Genomic DNA, 21,363 nt, shown 5'->3' with positions numbered 1-21,363 from the left:
AGAATTCAGCACAGTGCCAGTTGCATAGTAAACATTTAATGTAGGGTAGCTTGTATTTATTGTAGTTGCTGTTGTTATTGGAAGCATTCAGCAGAGTGATACAAAATAAATAAGCAATAATTGGTAGTTTATTATATTTATAATTATCATTTACAAGACGTCACAGTGCCTAGCCCATATCACTCACCCATAAACATTATAGTTATACTAAGTACTTTCACTATTATTCAGAGTCTCTAACAGTGCCTGACACTACATAAGCAAGAGAAAAGTGGAAGTTTATTCTAATTGTTATTATTGAATAAAGCACTTAACACGAGGCTGGCCCCCAGCGTGCCCTTAATAGTTTTCGCGGTGGCTGTCATAGTTGGACTACAGACCCCGCCTCCTGAGCGGCCCGAAGCCCCGCCCCTTGCTGCCCCGCAGTCCCGCCCCGTGGCTTGTGCCGCGCCTGCGCACTGTCCCGGGAGGGGCTCCACGCGCGCAGCTTTAGTCCCCGCCCCTGGAGCCGGCGGCGCAGGCCGCAGCTTCCCGCTGCCCGAGCGGGCCAGCCTGCTGCGTGCGTGCGTGTGTACGTCTCTGCGTGCGTGCGTGCGTGCGTGCCGTCAGCTCGCCGGGCACCGCGGCCTCGCCCTCGCCCTCCGCCCCTGCGCCTGCACCGCGTAGACCGACCCCCCGCCAGCGCGCGCACCCCTTAGAAGACCCCCGCCCGTGCCCCGACAGGTCCCCGCCTTTTTGTAAAACTTAAAGCGGGCGCAGCCTTAACGCTTCCCGCCCCGGTGACCTCTCAGGGGTCTCCCCGCCAAAGGTGCTCCGCCGCTAAGGAACATGGCGAAGGTGGAGCAGGTCCTGAGCCTCGAGCCGCAGCACGAGCTCAAATTCCGAGGTAAGCCCCAGAGGCCGCCACCTTCCTGCCCGCGGCCCCCGCCCCAGTGCTGGAGGGACGGAGCCCGGCGCGGCGGGTGACGTCGGCCCTCGTCCCCACCCCGACGGCGCTGTGGCGGGGGGCGGCGAGGCCGGGCCGGGCCTTGGCGCTCGCCGCGCGCCCCAGAACTGCCCGGAGTGGCCGGGACCCGAGAGGGCTGGTGCGGGAGCCGGGGCCTGCGCCTCCTCCACGACCCCCAGCCTCCTGGGACTTGCCTTCGAGGCACTTGTCACTTTGCTTGTAACTTACCAGTTTGTGATCCTCTCTAGTGTGAGCCTCCACCGCTGCCTTTGCCTAGAAGGTTCTTCCCCTGCTCTGTGACAATGTTGACCTCGGGGCTTAGTTGAGGTGTCACCTGCTCAGAGAGGCCTGCTGTGACCACCCAGCCCACCGTGCACACCTGCTGTCATTCCCTATTCCGTCGCTGTTTTGTGGTCAGCACGGCACTTTTCATACCCCAAATCACTGTTTCAATACTAGAAGGGAAGCTGCATGAGGACAGGCTGTCAGTTCGCTGCTGTGTACCCAGCACACATTATACGCCTAGTAAATAAATATCTGTTGAACCAACAAATGAACATGTTGAACCAACAAATGAACCTCCTCAGGACTTCTGATGGGATTGGGCCCATTTTCCTTTCACTGCCTCCCTCATGCTGTCTCCTGGATGCGGCTCAGGGAGGCTGCCGGGGTGCTGGGATCCTTTTTCTCCTCAGAGCTGCCTGGAGCAACACCTGCGGTGATGGGAAGCCGTGACCCTGGTTTCTCCCAGATAGTATTACCTCTGTAATTTGTGCCTTTGTGTTTTCTATGTTGTTACTTCTTCTTCTTTTTTTTTTTTTTTTCCTACCTTCACCAGGGCCACGAGGTAAAAGGTTCTTGTCTGACATACTCATTCCTTCTTTTTGCGTGTATCCAGTGATGTGGAAGGCTCTGGGGAGGTGATGGATGCACAAGACAGACAAGGCCTCTGCTCTCGTAGAGCTTACCTTCCGAAGAGTACAGACAAACCAGCACACAAGATCACTGCAGATAGTGCTAAGTGCTGTGTAGGAAATGGAACAGTCTGACTCCATGGAAGTGTACTTTAGATTGGAAGGCCAGGTCTCCACTATATCGCTAGCACCGGGCTCACAGTAGATGCTCAGTTGGTATTTATGATGGAATGAATGGCCAGAGGCTCTCCAGTTTATATGTCCTATTGGGAAGTAGTGTAGGGTAACTTACCCAAAGTTACCAGTTGGCAAATGGTACATTTGAACCCAGACTTCAGAGTTCACGCTCTTAACCGTTATGCTGTCTGATCGCTGGGAAATACTCCAGAATGGTGGCTGTCACTTTGCCTTCCGAGTGAACAATGTGAAATAACTGAATTTACAGAGAACCAAAGGCTTTCCAATTAAAATGAAAAAACCGAAAAACCCCACCAAACCTACTGTGGATTGTAATTCCAGGATAGTACTTGAGCTTTCATGATGTTCTCATGGCCTTCTGGGGATGCCAGATTGGGAAAGGAGTCCAGGTAGCTAAAGTGAAAATAGTGAGCCATAGTTTCCACTTGAGTTGTCTGAAGTTCTTTCTCTGTTTGGGAGGCCTGGCTTGACTTCTCCTGAGAATTGGTGGGTTCATTCGGTTAGTCCACAAACGTGTACTGAGTACCTGATCTGTGTGTCAGATACCCGGAGAAGCCAAGTCATATCAGCTGTACTCTCCCATTTTCCCTCAACCTCCTCCCAGTACTTTAGGGAAGGGGGCAGGTGAGAATAACAGCCAGGACAGGACAATGATGTAGGGTAGTCCAGAGTGCTCCAGGAGCATTGAGGAGGTCAACTCCTGAAAGAGGTGTCATTTGAGCTCAGTTATAAAAGTCGAGTAGAAGAAGGCTCAAAGAAGGAAAGGGTGGGGAACATTTCAGACAGGAATTTGCATGCGCAGAGGCACAAACCCTGAGATGACTGGGCTCCTTTGGGATGCCACTAGTAGTTTTTTGTTTGTTTGTTTTTTGTTTTTGAGATAGAGGTCTCACTCTGTCACCCAGACTGGAGTGCAGAGGCGCCATCTCACTGCAGCCTCTGCCTCCCAGGTTCGAGTGATTCTCCTGCCTCAGCCTCTTGAATATCTGGGATTACATACAGGCATGTGCCACTACGCCTGGCTAAGTTTTGTATTTTTAGTAGAGATGGGGTTTCACTGTGTTGGCCAGGCTGGTCTCAAACTCAGGACCTCAAGTGATCCGCCCTCCTTGGCCTCTCAAAGTGCTGGGATTACAAGCGTGAGCCCGGCCACCACTAGTGGTTCTGAATGACAGCAACAAAGAACATTTGTTGTGGTTGCCTGGCAAGATGGGAGACAAGGCTGGTGAGTAGACAAGAGTCAGATCTCAGTTCCTTTATGCATAGATGCAGCCAGTGTCCAAGTTAAAATTGTGTTGCTTCTCCTTGAGCAGTCCTTCCTTGCATTAACTTTCTGAAAACCTCGAAATCCCAGTACAGACTCTGTTGTCTAATATGATGTTATGGAAAGAGGCACTCATTTGAGAAAATTTAAGATTTTGTTCAATTGTTTTACTGAAAGATGTGTGACCTTACGCCACTTCACTCCTCAAAGCCTGGGGTCATTCTTCGGTCAATGGGGATGATGCTCATGTCCACGTTGCCTCTTGTAGAAAGTGTTTAGAAGGAATGACATGGCTGTTAGCGGCTTTGTAAGTGCATAGTACTATACAGAGATTAGACAACCACTTAACCACTTAAGTGGTTTCATCACTTCTGTACCTGAAAGGTGTGGCAGAGAATAGCGATCATTCTGGCCCTGGATTGGCCAAAGTAATTATGCCAAAGTCACTGGATATTTTTGCTGGGGAAGTGGTCCAAGAGAAGTGGTACCAAATTGTTGAAGGCCTCTGGCTCATAACTTTAGAAGAGACATCTGTGTGTGTTCTTAAACGACATCATGAGGTGTGTTTGTTTGTTTTAAGCTGAATGCTAAGACAGTACAATTAATAGAGACCGAATACTCTGACTTACTTAGAGATAATTCATTTCAGGATGAGAAATGGCACACTTAACTGGTTTCTTCCAGGTTACTCAGGGTGACGACTCTGATTTCTGGTGGTTCACCTAGATGAACCTCTGAGCTAACTTTACTTGAGAAGGTAATAACTAAAATGCCCATTCAAAGGAAAAATTATGTTTTTTTTGTTGTTGTTGTTGTTGTTGTTTTTTTTTTTTTTTTTGAGACGGAGTCTCGCTCTGTCGCCCAGGCTGGAGTGCAGTGGCGCAATCTCGGCTCACTGCAAGCTCCGCCTCCCGGGTTCCCGCCATTCTCCTGCCTCAGCCTCTCCGAGTAGCTGGGACTACAGGCGCCCGCCACCACGCCCGGCTAATTTTTTTGTATTTTTAGTAGAGACGGGGTTTCACCGTGGTCTCGATCTCCTGACCTCGTGATCCGCCCGCCTCAGCCTCCCAAAGTGCTGGGATTACAAGCGTGAGCCACCGCGCCCGGCTGGAAAAATTATGTTTTAAATGCAGCCTAAGTTGATCGTATGGGATTGTATATTGTCAGACTCTTTAATCTTGGGAATTTTGTGTGGTATGTTAAATTTAAGGATGTTACAGAAGAAAAAAACGCAAATTTATATGACCTTATGCACTTTTATAGGAAGTACTATGCTGCATCATAAATATCAAAAGGAGAAAGCCTGGTGGCTTCCTGAAAGAAGCATGACACAGGAGGATTTGCCTAGACTTAAGGTTGATTTTCATGAGATATTTTTCGTGGGTGAACATTAAGCTCTTTCAGACTAGGGGTATCTTTCTGAGAGAGTAAATGTTTTTGTTTTTTGGCAGGGTCTTTCTTGCTCTGTCACCCAGGCTGGAGGGCAGTGGTGCCATCATAGCTCACTGTAGCTTCAAACTCCTGGGCTCAAGAGATCCTCCTGCTTCAGGTTCCATAGTAGCTAGGACTACAGGTGCCACCATTCCTGGCTAATTTTTAAATTTTTTTGTAAAGATAGAGTCTTGCCATGTTGCCCAGGCTGGTCTTGAATTCCTGGCCTCAAGGATTCCTCCCTCCTCGGCCTCCCAAAGTGCAGGGATTACAGGCATGAGCCACTGCACCCAGCCTAAGTGTGTGTTTTATATTTCTTTTTGTCTTTTTCACTAAGTCATAGGAGTTTTTTAAAATTGTCACTCTTTCTGTTGATCTCAGTTCGTCCGAGTCCTAATCGTTTCCTTGCCATCTCCTCACTCTGAGATCCCACTTGTTGTCCAGCTCAAAGAGAGCTTTCCGAATGAGTCACTTTCAAGGCATTATATAGCGCTCTTCTTTCATTCCCTTCTCCCTCCCCTTCCATGAGAGTCCATCTGTGGTAAATAGTATGTCATATATTTTTTGGTCATTGTTCAGGACTCTAGATCATTCTTTATATCCTAGCCCATTCCCCTAGCAATGATACCGTCACATGGAAATGGTCTGTTGAACGTCCATCCTCACTAGGTTAAGGTTTTTTTTTTTTTTTTTTTGAGATGGAGTTTGGCTCTTGTTGCTCAGGCTGGAGTGCAATGATGCGATCTTGGCTCACCGCAACCTCTGCCTCCTGGGTTCAAGCACTTCTTCTGCCTCAGCCTCCCGAGTAGCTGGGATTACAGGCATGCGCCACCATGCCCGGCTAATTTTGTACTTTCAATAGAGACAGGATTTCTCCATGTTGGTCAGGCTGGTCTCGAACTCCCGACCTCAGGTGATCCACCCACCTCGGCCTCCCAAAGTGCTGGGATGACAGTTGTGAGCCACTGCACCCAGCCGGTTAAGATTTAAACATAACTGTGGATGCATTTACTTTTGCTTTATTCCTTGACTGAACCAATGGCCTTCAAGAAGTCTTAGATAGTCCTGCCATTAGTAGGGATATCAGATGGGAGGGCACCAATGAATCAGTGTAGTTGAGTACCACTTTTGGGAGAAAATAGAAACTTGGACACGCTAAATGATGGTTTAAGGACGTTGTTTTGTTTTGTTTTTTTGTATAGGAAAAGCTGGCTTAGACTCTTTAGTTCAGCCCTTCAAGTTGATGTGTAATTTAAGATTGTTTAGGAAGTTAAAAAATCTAAAGCCCTGTGGATATAGTTCATTCAGTGCAGTAATTATCTTTCAGATGCCAAGTACAACATTAATTCTTTAGCTTTAGCATAGCACTGATTTTCTTAACATTTCGTGATCACATAGAGCAGACTGTGTTTTACAGTACAACAAAGTGTCAGCCATGTGCTGAAGATTCTTCATGGTAGTGGTTTAGATCCACCCTGAATAGATTATCTTCATTTATTTAATTATTAAGTAGCTTGCTTATCAAAAGCGGCATTAAACTTACTAAACTTGAGTCAAACTTAAATCTTCATAGATAGTACCATTTACTTCTGAAATCTTGTTCCTGGGAGAAAAATGTGGACTGGAAGTTAACTTTCTTTTATCCACCTATTCACTACTTTTTCTTCACAGTTAACTCCTGAGGGGAAAAAATGTATAGTTCTTGACCATGTGCTTATATTTGTAAAGCAATGATGTTTCCTTAATGTGAGTGGTTGTGACATAGATCACCGTTATCTTCATAATTACCTGGGAGCTTTTCATCCAGGTGTGGATTTACGAAAATAATTAGTCTGAAATTGATGCTTATTAAACATTAACACTATCTTTTATTTATTAAAATTGTATGCATGTTTCCTTCAAATGCTGAAGGCTGAATACTGAGAACTTTGACCCTGTGTTATTATCGCTAAGTAGTTGAAAATTAGGGGAAGAGTCAAGGGAGTATATTATATTGGTTATCACTCAAATACCACCCCTAGGCTTGATTTTTAGAACCGAAACTTGAATTTTTACATAAAGCATTATCTCCAAAAGTGTCTTTTTTTTTTTTTTTTTTGAGATAGAGTCTTGCTCTGTTGCCAGGCTGGAGTGCAATGGCGCTATCTTGGCTCACTGCAACCTCCGCCTCCTGGGTTCAAGCGATTCTCCTGCCTCAGCATCCCGAGTAGCTGGGACTACAGGCACGTGCCACCACGCCTAGCTAATTTTTGTATTTTTAATAGAGACGGGGTTTCACCATGTTGGCCAGATGGTCTCGATCTCTTGACCTCGTGATCTGCCCACCTTGGCCTCCCAAAGTCCTGGGATTACAGGCGTGAGCCACTGCGCCAGGCCAAGAGTGTCTTATATATCCCCACTTTTTTGAAAAATTTGCTGTCTAAAGGATGATCATGATTTGGGACAAATGAGCACAGCTTTCACCTAGATGACAAGAAAGATTAATACAAAGAGTGCTGAGTTCCATTAGTCAAGACAAGGTTGCCATAGAATGTCTTTAGTAAAATAAAACAAAAGCCTTTTGCAGTTATTTTGCACTGAGGATTGTGTTAAAAACAAAGTTGCATTATGGTTTCCAGACTGGCATCCTTGTTTTTTTCTATCATTTTAGGCCCCTTTCAGGCTGTTATCAGCATAGCATATCCAGGATTGCTTTGGCCTTGCTCAGTGGGTATGTGCGTTCTTTGAAGTTCTTACCTGACAGACGTGGGCAGCCGGCTTTACACAAGGAAGAGTTGTTTAAAGAGCTTTGTTATGGAAACAAAGTTACTAAACTTGACAGTCACTTGAGGATTATTTAAAAAACAAATAACTGAATGTGGTAAAATAATATCTCTAGGATATTTTTCAAAATATTAAGGGCATCCTTTTAACAAGCTATTGATGTCTACAAACACTGTCTTTGTTTGTAGACAAAGACAAACCCCCCTTGCATGGGGGTTTGGGGGTTGGGAAGCAGTTGAGAAAGTGGCATAGTCCCATGAGAAAACCTTGGAATACTTTCTTTTAATAACATTTTTTATTGCATAGAACTGTAAAGCTATAGAAACGCTTTCTTGGAGTTTTCCTTCATCCTTTCAGAAGGGCTAATATTGACCTTTGGTTAGCATGTTAGTATTTTCACCTGTGTCAAGTGATGTCTTCAGGCTTTTGGGGTGTGTGTGTGTGCATGCCCATCTCGTGTTGCGGTGGGGCACATTCGCCGATACCTGTAATGTGTTTCAATTACTACACTGTTGGCATTTCAATAGCCTCCTTCAGCCTTTGCCCATCTGGGAAGTGGAGACTAGGGCAATAAATGTTTTAGGGGTAGATTGAGACTGCAGTGTTTTTCATCTTTTAGCTTGTACTTTAAGACAATGGGATGTACCCCTAGACCATTTACCTAGATTTGAATTACTTCCTTGTGATGTGGTTTAGAGCTCTAAGTTCCTTGAGTTGTCTTGAAAGGCTGAAGGGTGCTCAGAGAATGGAGGGAAATTGAAAATAGAACCTAAGGATCTGGGAGTGGTCATATTTGTGAGTGGTGAAATGTGCCCCCCAACACCCCGTTGGGTTGGGTCTGGAGTTAAAAGCAGTGGCTGACATACATTTTGCAATATAAGGGTAAAGAAAGGTAAAGAAAGAACAAACATTTCTAGAGGATAAATACTTTTTTTTTTTTTTTTTTTGAGACGGAGTCTCGCTCTGTCACCCAGGCTGGAGCGCAGTGGCACGATCTTGGCTCACTGCAAGCTCCGCCTCCCGGGTTCACGCCATGCTCCTGCCTCAGCCTCTCCGAATAGCTGGGACTACAGGCGCCCGCCACCGCGCCCGGCTAACTTTTTGTATTTTTAGTAGAGACGGGATTTCACCGTGGTCTCGATCTCCTGACCTCGTGATCCGCCCGCCTCGGCCTCCCAAAGTGCTGGGATTACAGGCGTGAGCCACCGTGCCCGGCCTGGATAAATACTTTAATTCCAGAAGATAGGGCCACACAGTTTAGGAACTGTGGTAAGAGGTGTTTTGCCATATTTATGTTACTGTTTAATCTGTGTAACAATCATATGAGATGACTTAGTCAGTGGCTAGGTAACTTTCCGCTGGATGAGGCTGCACTAGTAAATGGTGGCACAGGCGAAGCCTTGTACTTTCCCTTATACCACTATCAGCTCATTAGAGTTAACTCCTAAAGGGGTTTGTTCTTGAGAGAGGGAGGCAGAGAATGTAAAACCATTAATGAAGTATTAATAGCTGTCAGGACAATTTCTTAAGAACATCAATTCATTAAGAGCTATTCCCTGTGAATTTTTTAGGAGGGATTTCTTGCCCTACTTTTAAAAAAGTTCAGACAGATGACTCCAAAGAATGCTTGATTTCTCTTGTGAATATTCACTTTTATATCAGATTCTGATGGTTTCGTGATTCTATATATTTAGAAAGCATTAGGCTGGGCATGGTGGCTCATGCCTGTAATCCCAGCTACTTGGGAGGCTGAGGCAGGAGAATCGCTTGAACCTGGGAGGTGGAGGTTGTGGTGAGCCGAGATCCCACCGTCGCACTCTAGCCTGGGTAACAAGAGCAAAACTCTGTCTTAAAAAAAAACAAAAAAAACACATTAACTTGTGAGTAATTTGTCCTTCTGCTATCCAGTCTTTGGAAGGCAGGGCAAAGCTTGTGTGTGGTAGAGATTTCATAGGCTTGCAGGTTTGTAGTGTGGGAATTCAAGAAGTTGTAAAGGGCACTTATTAAGATAGGAATGTCTAAAATAAATGATCTTTAGCAGTGCCACCTTAAACTTTATAAGTGTTGCTACAAAACCTTTAGTTCTGCATGCTCCTGACCAGCCATTGCCTTGGACAGAGAAACAAATAAGGGTGAGTTAATAAACTAGAGACTTCTCTCAGTTGTTCAAAGAGGTAAACTTAAGGTGATTAAAAAGTGCTGTTTCACTCTGTATGAGGTACACTTTGGGAAGTCATCATTTCCCAAGACGATGATATGCCAGGCATATGAATTGAATAAGAAGGGATTTAGAGACATGCATGGATATAATGATCTCTTACAGATGCTTCTCACCTTACAGCGGAGTTACGTCCTCAGAAACCCATTGTCAGTTGAAAATATTATAAGTTGAAAACATATTAAATACAGCCTAACCTACCCAACATCGTAGCCTTGTCTACCTTAAACATACTCAGAACCCTTAAGTTAGCCTCCAGTTGGACAAAGTCATCTAGCACAAAGCCTATTGTATGATAAAGTATTGGATATCTCATGTACTGCATATTACTAGCCTGGGAAGAGATCAAAATTCAAAATATGTCAAAATTGTGATGGCTTCACACCATTGTAAAATTGAAAAGTCGCAAGTCAAACCAGTCGGGGATTGTCTGTACATAATAGTTGATTGTCCAAATTAGAGCTATTTTGAGTTTCTGCCCTTTGCAGATCCTTTGAGGTTTTCTTTATAGACAGATGACTCCTTCTGGGGGAATTGAACATGACTCTGATTGAGATTTGGTTCAGTTACCACATACTGAAAGCTTCCTGTGGGCCAGGCACTAAGTTGCATTAGGGACCTGGGAGGAAGGCCTAGCCCTTAAAGTTTCCAGCCTCTGGGTATTGGGAGACAAGGAGGGAAAATGGGGACAAGATATTTATGGCCTGTCCTTATTGAGAACTTAGAAAAAGCTGTGTTAATTCTCCTTTGGGTGTTCGATCTCACAGGGAAGATGGCATTTGAGATATGTGAGTTGGCGAGCTTATACTGTGTGCTTGCCATTTTTCTAAGCGTTCATTTATTTAATTCTTAATGCAAGCCTAGGAAGTGGGTACAGTTATGATCCTGAAGTTATTAACCCAAGTTATCAACCTGACTGAGGGTTGGAGCTGGGATTTGAATCAAGATCTGTCTGATCGCAAAGGCTATGGTTTTTTTTTTTTTTTTTTTTTTGTCATTATGCTGGCTGTGTTTCTTCCCTTAAAAGATAAGTGGGGGTGTGCCCTTGGCTTTCTTATTTATTATTTATTATGTTGTTAGGAAGATGAGAGGAGGAGTGAGACTAGAGAAAGAGGCTTGAAAGAGAAATGGGATAGAAAAATAAAGGAAAAGGCCGGGCACAGTGGCTCACACCTGTAATCCCAGCACTTTGGGAGGCTGAGGTGGGTGGATCACCTGAGGTCAGGAGTTCGAGACCAGCGTGACCAACATAGTGAAGCCCCATCTCTACTAAAAATACAAAAGTTAGCCGGGCATGGTGGTGCATGCCTGTAATCCAGGTACTTGGGAGGCTGAGGCAGGAGAATCGCTTCAGCTGGGGAGGTAGAGGTTGCAGTGAGCCGAGATCGTGTCATTGCACTCCAGCCTGGGAAACAAGAGCAAAACTCCATCTCAAAAAAAAAAAAAAAAAAAAAGAGAGAAAAAGAAAGAAAAAGTGCCTTATTATAATTGTAGTCTTGTAATTGTCTGTTTGGCACCTCTTACGTAAAGTGTAGTTGCTCTGGGACATTAGAATGACTGTGACTGACTTTTAATCTTTTGCCAGCCACGGTGGCTCACACCTGTAATTCCAGCTTTGGGAGGCTGGGGTGGGTGGATCGGTGGATCGCTTGAGCTCAGGAGTTTGACACCAGCCTGGTCAACATGGTGAAACCGCTGTCTACTAAAAATACAAAAGTTAATCAGGCTTGGTGGTGTATGCCTGTAATCCCAGCTAATCGGGAGGCTGAGGGTCAGGAATCGCTTGAACCCAGGAGGGCAGAGGTTGCAGGTAGCTGAGATTGTACCTCTGCACTCCAGCCTGGGCTGAGAGTGAGACCCTATCTCAAAAAAAAAAAAAAAAAAGAAAAGTCCTGCACTCCAGCCTGGGCTGAGAGTGAGACCCTGTCTCAAAAAAAAAAAAAAAAAAAAAAAAAAAAAAAAACCTTCTACGAATTCTGTGTTTCCCCCTAAGAACTTCTGTCCTAACTTGATCACTTCTTATTGTGAGCTATTTGTTTATTAGTGTTGAAAATTCTGTGCTGATACTATCAACTGTACCTTCCCTTCCACCACCCCACTCTCTACTCCGAGTCTTTCATGTCCTCAATACCTGTTGTGCAAACTATGCATTTCTGGGTTAACTGGGTACTATTTTAGTCTTTTAGTTCCATCACTCAACATTTACAATATAGTAGAAAAAGGGAAGAAATGGAATGGTACATACTCGAGAAATCAGTGTTATGGCCATCTCCATTTTAGAGATGAGAGGCCTTTGCAGAAGGCCGTTGCGAAGACTTTGCAGAATGTGAATTTGTATCCGGGTCTTCCAGCCTCCCAAGCCTGTGTGCTTTGCATTACAAAGGGAGTCTGTGATTCCTAGCCCTGCTGTCACCTAGAGGCACTTGGGCTAACCTCCTTAGCTTTGCTTTCCTCCTCTGTGATGTGAGGAGGCTTGAACTCAGTACCTCTAGGTGGTCCTTCCAGCTCTAAGCTTGAGAACTTAAGTTTATTTTAGCTGAAGAAGAGAGATGGAAAGCCCCTTGAGGACAGGAACCAGCTTGTATTTCCCACAGCACCTACTGGTACTTTGTTCCTATGGGCTCCTGAATATTTAATTAATGAAACCTCTTGTTCCTGTTTGAAAGCTCACTACTTATATTAACCTTTCCTGAGTATTCTTGGACTCTGATCCAGTTTTTTCTGTATCACCTCTTATTGTACGAATTGTATGTCACTTTAACGTTTTGTTTTATTCTTTATGTGCTTCATTTACTTATTGCTTGGCTTTGGCTGCTAGAATGTAAGCTCCTATAGGTTTTTGTTTTACTATTTCTGAGTAGACTACATAGACTACATTCTCTTCTTATTGTTGTTTTCTTTTCCTAGTACTCCAAAGAAGGATACAACCCTGGATTTGGTCATCTTTTCAGTGTTTGCTATGATCATTTGAAATAGAAGCATACACAAGAATAAAAAGAGAAATTTGCTGAAAAACTGGAGGTTTGTCCTTGTGGAGGCTTATTTGAGTTCTCAATCTGTTGGTTGAATTGATTTGTTGGCATATAAATATATCCTGATGGACTCCTCTGAAAATCTAAATTTGTGCTTCTGACCTTTGTAAAGTCAGGCAGTGCTTTACTAATTGGATGAAGGAAAGCCATGGCTTACTCTTGAGAGAATGTGCAGATGCACACAATCAAAACTTTTCATGTAATTTGCGGGCAGGAGGATCCCATCTTAGTGCATAGTTCACCTCTAACCTCGCTCAGAGGAAAGGTGGAAGAAACATGAGCAGTCGTCTAGAGAAATCCAGAGACCACTTGGTCGGCTCATTTGGATCTTTTTATTATTATTTTCAGAATGAATGCTTTTGTTGCCTTTCTCTTTCAAAGCCAGATTGTTTCTTTTTCTTTCTTTACATACCTAGCACTCACTGAGAATAGTGCTTGGCCATTAGTCATTTTCATTAAACATCTGAGTATTGTCCCTTCCACCTTTAAAGAAGAAAAACTGTTGTCAGTCCTTTTTGCCCTGTCTAGCTACTCCTTTCACTTTCCTTCTTGTCATGGTAAGCTTCTGGAAAACATAGTTTCCTGTCTTTTTTCTTTCTGTTCTTCACTTCTAGTCACTGCCCGGGAGCTCAATCATTGCTTCATCACTACATCTCCCATTGCATGTTCAGTCTTCACTACCATTTGGCCCCTGTTGTCATCCTGCTCGTTGACACTCTTCTCTTGACCTCCCTCGTTGCTCTCTCTGCTTTTCTTCTGCCCATGTGGCCAATTTTGCCCACTCATCATGCAGTCCGGTTGGTAATGCTCAGGGTTACACGTTCACCTTCTCCCCCTCTTCTCCTTTCCCTGTTTTGCTCAGATTTGCTCTCTCTGTGTCTTCCCTTCTCCCCTTTGCGGAACTCTTTTACCAGTACCCTTAGCTTCTAACGTCACTTACATGTGAACCCGGGCCTGACCCAAGCCCATATAAAAGGCTGCAGTACTTTAAATGCAGCATGACCCAAGCTGAACTCTATACCACCTTTTCATTTTTTCCTCCAAACCTCCCCTTCTTACTGTCTCATTGAATGGTACCTACATTCATGCATTTGACCAACTCAGAGAGTCTATGACTCAATTCTGTCCCTTCTTCCCCATTCCCTCTATGGCTGCCCCGTTTTCTCCCGCAACTGTAATAGCCTCTTAACTGGTCTTCTTGTCTGAGTCTTCTCTTTCTTTCCACCCCGATGTGGTTTTCAAAGATGGTTTGCAAAGATGCAAATCTGAGCATATCTCTTGCTTGCTCACAATCATTAGATGTCTTCCTGTTGCCAAAAATAAAGTTTAAATTCTTTAACAAAACCTGGAAAATTATTGATACTTGTTGCACTCTCCCCACATTGCCCTGCCCATCTTTCCAGCATCGTCTTTCCTCATGCTTGTGTTTCAGCCTTTTAGTTCTCTTTGGCCATGGGGCTTTGGCATACTCTGTATCATGACTTACCCTGTATGTAGTCATAAAGTAACAGCTTTTAGCTGTTTCCACCACTAAAAATTAGTTGATTCCTTTTCCTCATTTGTTTCGCGGCTTCCCCCTGCTTACCTTTGAAGCTCAGCACGGGCTTCACTTCTTCAAGGTCACTTTCCTGACATTCTTCACTCACATTGTATCTGTTCCTCTGGCTCCCACACATGTCACAGCATGTTGTCATTGGCAACGTGATACGTGACTCCCTTCTGCTATTAGTCAGCAAGCCCCTTCTTTTTTTTTTTTTCTTTTTTTTAGATTGTGTCTCTTCTCCCCAGATCCCAGTGCCTAGCACAGCACAGTGCATGGTGCATGGCAGTTTCCCAGGGAGTTAATGGTCTCTGGATCTAAGGCATAGGCGAGGAAGGGTTGGTGTTTAGGAGAAAGCTGAGAAAGGAGAGGCCAGGCGCAATGGCTCATGCCTGTAATCCAAGGATTTTGGGACACCGAGGCAGGCGAATCACTTGAGGCCAGGAGTTTGAGATGAGCCTGGGCAATATGGCGAAACCCCATCTCTACTAAAAATACAGAAATTAACCTGGTGTGGTGGTGCATGCCTGTAATCCCAGCTACTCAGGAGGCTGAGGCATGAGAATCACTTGAAACCAGGAGGTGGAAGCTGCAATGAGTCAAAATTATGCCACTGCACTCCACTCTGGGTGACAGAGCAAGACTCTGTCTCAAAAACAAAAACAAAGCTGAGAAAGGAGAGAGGGGGGAAAAAGAGAAGACTTTCAGTGGTGAAGAGTAATGAAGGCTATCGGCAGGGCCCATTATGTACAGCCGATTGATGTAGACACAGTACATTTTGCTCAGAAAATATTTGAAGATTTTCCACTAAATGCTGGTTACTATTCTCTCTTGTGGAAACTTATGTTTTTACTTATCCTCCTCTTCTATTTCAGAGAGTCAGGACTACCTCTTAGGTGTGTGTTCTTTTACCCAATTCCTTTCCCATCACTTAGCAGTGTTTTGCATCGTTAGCCTATTACTGCTGTCTCACATTTCTCTTGTACTTGATTCCTTCCTTGTGCCTACAAACATGCTTAAGTTGCCCCTTCCTAAAAAGAAATCTTGTTTTCTAGATCTTCCCCGCTTAAGCAAATGCCCAGTCTTCTATCACAGCTAGTTTTGGGGAAGTGGTGAATCTCAGTTTCTGATACCTTCACTCTTCTTTCATCAGACCTCACCCCTCCACTCAAACCCTTCTTAGTTCCCCAGGTTTCTCTCTGTGATACTTGTCTTTGACTTTTCTGATGAACTGTCCGCCTCTTTATCATCTCTTTTACTGGATGTTGAGGTTTCTCAGGTTCTGGCTTCAGTCTTCTCAATTTAACAATTCTCTGTATGTTGTCTCATTAATAATGCCTTCATCTTCCACTTCTGCACAGAAAACTTCCAAATCTATATCTCCAAGCAGATCTTTTGATCTGTCAGCCTACTGGACATCCCTGTCTATCTGGTTGTCATGAGAACACCTCAAACTCAGCATGTTCCACACTGTATTTACCGTTTATCCTCTTATCCCCACTGACTGTGGCTTCTGGATGTTGGGAGTGGCCCTTGCACCAAGTTGGCAAGCTGGAAATCCTAAACTTGTCTTTTGCTCCCCATTTTCCGTAACCTTTCACATCTACTCAGTCCATTTAAATCAGCAGCGTCTTCTATGACCTTTTGTTTCTTTGTATTCTGCTATCATATCCTGAGTATAGGTCCTTTCCCTTCCAGACTATTGTAGTAGCACCGTGTCTCAACTTTCTCTCTCTCATTTTTCTACCTGCTTCTCTTACCCTTTGGACTATCCTTTATACAGTTTCCAGAGGTATTTTTCTAAACATTGAAATTTGATATCATTTCTTGGTTTAAACACATTCACTGGCTCTCTAGGTCTTATGGATAGGTTCGTGGCCCAAATTCTTAGGCCAGCAGCAAAACTCTTCAGAGTCAGGCCACACTGCATCTTCCCAGCCTCAGCTGCTTTCACCCGTCTCGTACCCCTTCCTCTTCAGCCATGTGATGCCCCCAGAAGCCCCTTGTAGCTTTATCACACTGTACTTTCACCCAAGTTCCCTGCAGCTCAAAGTGTACTTTGCATTATCTGCTTTTCAGACTCCAGGGCTTGCCTCATTGATCAGTTCCCTGTGCTCCTCACCCTCCCCTTTTGATAGGATGCTTTATAGATTACCTTTCATACAGTGTCCAATGCAGTTAGAGGTAGTATACTGCCCAGGAGTTAAGAGTGTGAACCCTAGATCTGCCATCTGAAAGTCATATGTCCTTCAGTGATGTGTTTAATCTCTCTGTGCCTCAAATTTCTCCCTCTGGGGTATGTTAGGAGGATACAAATTAACACATGTAAAGTGCTTAGAATAGATTGGTACTGTTAAATATGAGCTAACGTCACATTTGATAATTTTTTAAAAAGAAAAAATCATTATGGAGTCTCAGTCCTAGAGATTCTGATTCATTAATTCTGGATGGACCCCAAGATTGTTCTGTGTATTCTGGGTGGGAGCTGCAGTGCCCTGTTTCTCTCTCCAGCTTGAGAGCCTAGCACAGCACCTGAACCATTCTCTTCATGGGTTACTTATTGAGTACCTGTAGCGTGCCAAACATTGCTGAGAGGCCGAGATGAGTAAACTTTTACCTCGCGGAGCTCATCTTCTAGTGGGGAAGGTGTACATTAAATAAAAACAGAAAATATATATGCTGTGGTGTCAGGCAGTAGGTGATAAATGGGGAAAAAAAACAACTAAAAACAGTGCAAGATAAAGGGATTTGGGAATGGATTCAATTTTAAGTAGGGTGATTAGGGAAGGTCATTTAAGTAGGGTGATTAGGGTAGGTCATTTACCTGAGAAGGTGATATTTGAACTGAGACCTATATAAAATGAGTGTGTGAACTATGGAGACATTTGGGAAGAGCATTACAGACGGATGGAAGGGCAAGTGCGAGGTGATGATAAGCTTGGTGTGTTCAAGGAGCAGCAAGGTCATTATGCCTGTGCTAGAGTGGTGGAGGGGCCTGCTAGGAGATGAGCTCAAAGAAGAGGGCAGGAGCCTTGCTGGTAGGCAGGCCACAAGAGGGACTTTGGATTTTGTTGTGAGATGGGAAGCCACAGAGGATTCTGAGCAGGAGTTGTTTTGTGTGTGTGTGTGTGTGTGGTTTTTTTTTTTTTTTTTTTTTGAGACAGAGTCTTGCTCTGTCGCCCAGGCTGGAGTGCAGTGGCGCGATCTCGGTTCACTGCAACGTCTGTCTCCTGGGTTCGAGCAATTCTCTTGCCTCAGCCTCCTGAGTAGCTGGGATTATAGGCATGCAGCACCATGCCCGGCTAATGTTTTTATTTTTAGTAGACAGGGTTTCACCATGTTGCCCAGGCTGGTCTTGAACTCCTGAACTCCTGAGCTCAGGCCTCCCAAAATGCTAGGATTACAGGTGTGAGCCATCACGCCCGGCCAGGAGTCTTTTTGAGACAGAGACTGGCTCTGTTGCCCAGGCTGGAGTGCAGTGGCGTGATCTCCCTTGGCTCACTGTAACCTCCCCCTCCCGGTTCAAGCAGTTCTCCTGCCTCAGCCTCCCAAGTAGCTGGGACTACAGGCGTGTGCCACCACGCCTAAGTAATTTTTGTATCTTTAGTAGAGACAGGGTTTCTAGATTAAAGGTAGAGGAATATAGAGGAATGTAGATTAAATGTAGAGGAAGAGAGACACTTTTGGCCTAAGCAGTTGGGTAAGTGGTGGTTTCTTTACTGAGATGAGAAGCATTGAGTTTGAGGGAGGAGAGTGGGACTCAAGAGTGCCGTTTGGACATGAGAAACTTGAGATGCTCAGTACACTTGCAATGAGAGATGTTAAATAGGTAGTTGAGTCTGGAGCTCAGGGGAGAGGGCCAGGCTGCAGATAGAAATTTGGCAGTCAGCTTATTGTTGTGACACAGAACAGTAAGGAGTAATTTCTTCTGACTAAAGAGATTTGGTAAACCTTTCCAAAGGAGAAGACGTTTGAGCGAAACTTTGAAGAATGAGCATAATTTTCAAAGGCAGAGAAAGGGAAAAATAGACAATATTTTTCATCCAAGTCTCACAGCCTTTCCCCTGGCCTCTTGTTGAGTTTAAGAAGCTGCTGACCTGGTTGATAATCTCTTATCACTGGTATAGCCACTTAGGTTCTTTATTGAAAAGGAACCAGACCAGATTACACACTAACTGATAAACCACGTTCTCTGTTTCTCATTGTTCACAGATTGAAAATTCCAGTTGGATCATCAAGGTGCGGAATGCTAAACTTGTTCTCCCCTCTTCTGTATCTGGTGTGAATTGGATGTGTTGATTTTGGTGTGGAGGCTTTTTCACGTGCTGTCATCTCCACTAAAGATGGAACACTTTGGAGAAGTTTTACTTCTATTGATAGGACTTTTTGCACTTGAACTGTTAAAACAACTACAACCATGAGAAATTGGGACCCCATGGTATTTTATCACTCATCCCCCTAACTTGAGCATATTATCTATCTTGACTCATCCTGCTTTGTGTGAAATGTGAATCATGTTTTGCCACTCTTCTATTTAGATAGAATTTTATTTGCAGTAGGATATTGCTTATCTTTTTGTTTATTTTTGTGATCACTAAGCAGAAATTTTGGTCTTTCAAGTAGAGAGTAATTACTGGATGTTTGTTAGTCAATGGGATAAAGAATGCATTGAAAAAATTCAGTTTATTAAATCGTCTAAGATCCTTTTAGAACTGATGTAAAATTCATCATTGTGAATAATCTTCCACCGCACGATAATATTAGTGGTGGATATAGATAGAATGTATGAAGCCTCAGCTCTTATATACTCCTTTTAGCCGTTTTTCTATTATGAAAAAAAATCTAGTGTATTAAAGGAAAGTAGTGACAGTATTTAGATGGTTTCTAGTCTTTGAAGTTCATACAGAAGCTTTTGTCAGAATTGTACACATGGGTCTTTGTCTTGAGTTAATGAGACCACTGCAACTTTAAACATGTTTTAAGTGATAACCTTGATTTTTATAAATTATACAAGCATGACTATCAATGTTGGTTTATCAGTTTTCAACAACTTTACAAGTCTGAACAAGTAGAAAATTATTTCAAAAGAACCTTGTTTGGATCTCACATAAACTACAGGTAGCTTTCTGTATATGAAAAAATTTTTAAGTACAAAAAATACAGATAATATAAATACCCCAGTATGGAGTAACTAAAAGTTAATAATTTGTTAGAAGACTGGTTTTAAATCTTTCTTTAATAAAAGAAGTAAAACTTCACTAATAATTTATGACATGTCTGTACTCCATATCTGCTGATTCATACTCCCTCTTTTTTTTTTTTTTTTAACTCCCCAGAGGAATTTACTGTGAACTATTTCCATTTTTTTCTAGATCACTTAATGTAGTGTCATGGTGTATGGGTGACTTAACATGTTTTTGAGACCTATCAGTTGTTGAAATACAGATCTAGTTCATTCTTTTAAAGAGTTGTATAGTATTCCTTCATGAGATTTTAGTATTTTTATTGTAAGTAAGAGAATTCTTTATATATTTTGAATTCTCGTCATTTATCTGTTATATAAACTGCAAATATCTTAGTTTTCCAGGCTGTTCCTTACTGTCTAACTTTATATTTTTTTCAGGTAGCTTTCCTGAGTTTGATCTTAGGAATTCTTAAACTACAATAGCATGCCTTCCAGTTTAGTTTTCCCACCCGTGGAGGTGGTGGCAGGCTGAGTTTTGTTTCTTTCTGCTCTGAAAGACCTAGGAAACTAGTGAATTGAGTAAGCAGCCTGCAAGTCTGGTATAGTCTATTTCAATCAAGTTGGCTTCTGGTGTGCCTTTGATGGCATCATCAGTGAGAGTTCTTGGTGTTGATTTCTCTTGCTGCAGTAACAGGTGTGATGTTTCTCAGTAGCTGGCTAGCTCCCGAGGATACCAGGAGAATACTTTATTAATTTAAAACACTGCATTCTAAGGGTTCTTCAGGAAAGTTATGTGTCTATGGGTAGGATTGTTTTTATGTGGTTATTTCAAAATAAGAGCTGTACAATCAGGCTTTCTGCTGGAATATTGGACTATAATGTCTGCCATTTAAACACATTGGTTGCAAAGCTTTAAAGCTTTATTTTTGTTTCTAAAGCATTGATTTAATGTGTGAGCTAACAATTCGATCAAGAAAATAGATTTTTAAGAAAACTTCTCCAGTGTCCTTATTCTTGAGTTCATGGTTATTTAAGAGATCACTCTCTTTGAATATCTGTTAGTATGGTATCTTTCATTTTTTAGGGAGGGAGCAACTTTAAAAAAAATCACCATAGAATAATTATGATGAAAGCATTATTGACACAGTGAGCATTTTTAATACCTTCAACCTGTATATAAGCAGCACAAATTTAGAATGATTTCAGATCCAGGTTTTGAAGTAGATGTCTGTTTACAGGAAATGCGGCAGAATCAGAGTACAATGACCTCTGAGGAAGTCTCGTATTCATGCAGCATACATTTTTACTATGTTTGTGGCACTGTTCTAGTTCGGAGGATCTGGTGATGAATAGGATAGACACCCCGTCCCGCCCCCTACTCCATGTGGAAACAGGAAAGGAACAAACAAAATTATGTCCTATGCAGAAGATGAAAAGGGTGTAATGCTGGAACAGGAGCAGCAGTAGTCTCAGTATTTATTCACCCAGAGCCTGGATATGCGTACAGGGGGTGCATAGAGGAAGAATACAGCCATTGTGTGAAGTAGATGGAAGCATGGCATGGCTATTTGTTCGTTCAGCAAATATATTTATTGAGCATCTGTTCTATGCCTGCAAGTGTTCTAGGTGCTGATGATCAGTAATGAACAAGAGGGACAAAAAAGTCTGTGTTGATGGAGTTTCCATTCTAGAAGGGGAAGATTTACATAAACAAGAAAAGAAATAACGTGGGGACTGGTGCACTGCAGATGGGTGTGGAAAGCAGAAAGCAGTAGGATACTTTTTAATGAAAATAGACTGTCAAAGGTTAAAATTTAAAAATATTAATAAGATATCTAACAGATTTTACGTTAGAATGTCCGTGTCCCTCCA

At 43.2% G+C, this 21,363-nt stretch overlaps 1 protein-coding gene across 3 annotated transcripts in view; it reads left to right on the top strand.

The window, feature by feature from the left end:
* The first annotated feature begins 531 nt into the window (after positions 1-531).
* Positions 532-21,363, top strand: part of LOC116463356 (vesicle-associated membrane protein-associated protein B/C) — a 69,052-nt gene continuing 48,220 nt past the window's right edge. For 2 of the 3 annotated variants that reach the window (XR_004246666.2, XM_032146428.2), the window contains exon 1: positions 562-886. Coding sequence is in view for 2 of the 3 variants with exons in the window: in XM_032146428.2 (XP_032002319.1) it covers positions 829-886 (58 nt within the window). In the remaining variant the exon portion in view is untranslated. Of the gene's footprint in view, positions 887-21,363 lie in introns of all 3 variants that reach the window. The other variant, XM_032146429.2, reaches the window with a different exon arrangement.

This window comes from Hylobates moloch, unplaced genomic scaffold (assembly GCF_009828535.3).
Source record: "Hylobates moloch isolate HMO894 unplaced genomic scaffold, HMol_V3 SCAFFOLD_34, whole genome shotgun sequence".
Lineage (NCBI taxonomy): Eukaryota > Metazoa > Chordata > Mammalia > Primates > Hylobatidae > Hylobates > Hylobates moloch.
Note: the sequence above shows the minus strand (reverse complement) of the source record. Positions and strands in the feature narration are given on the sequence as shown.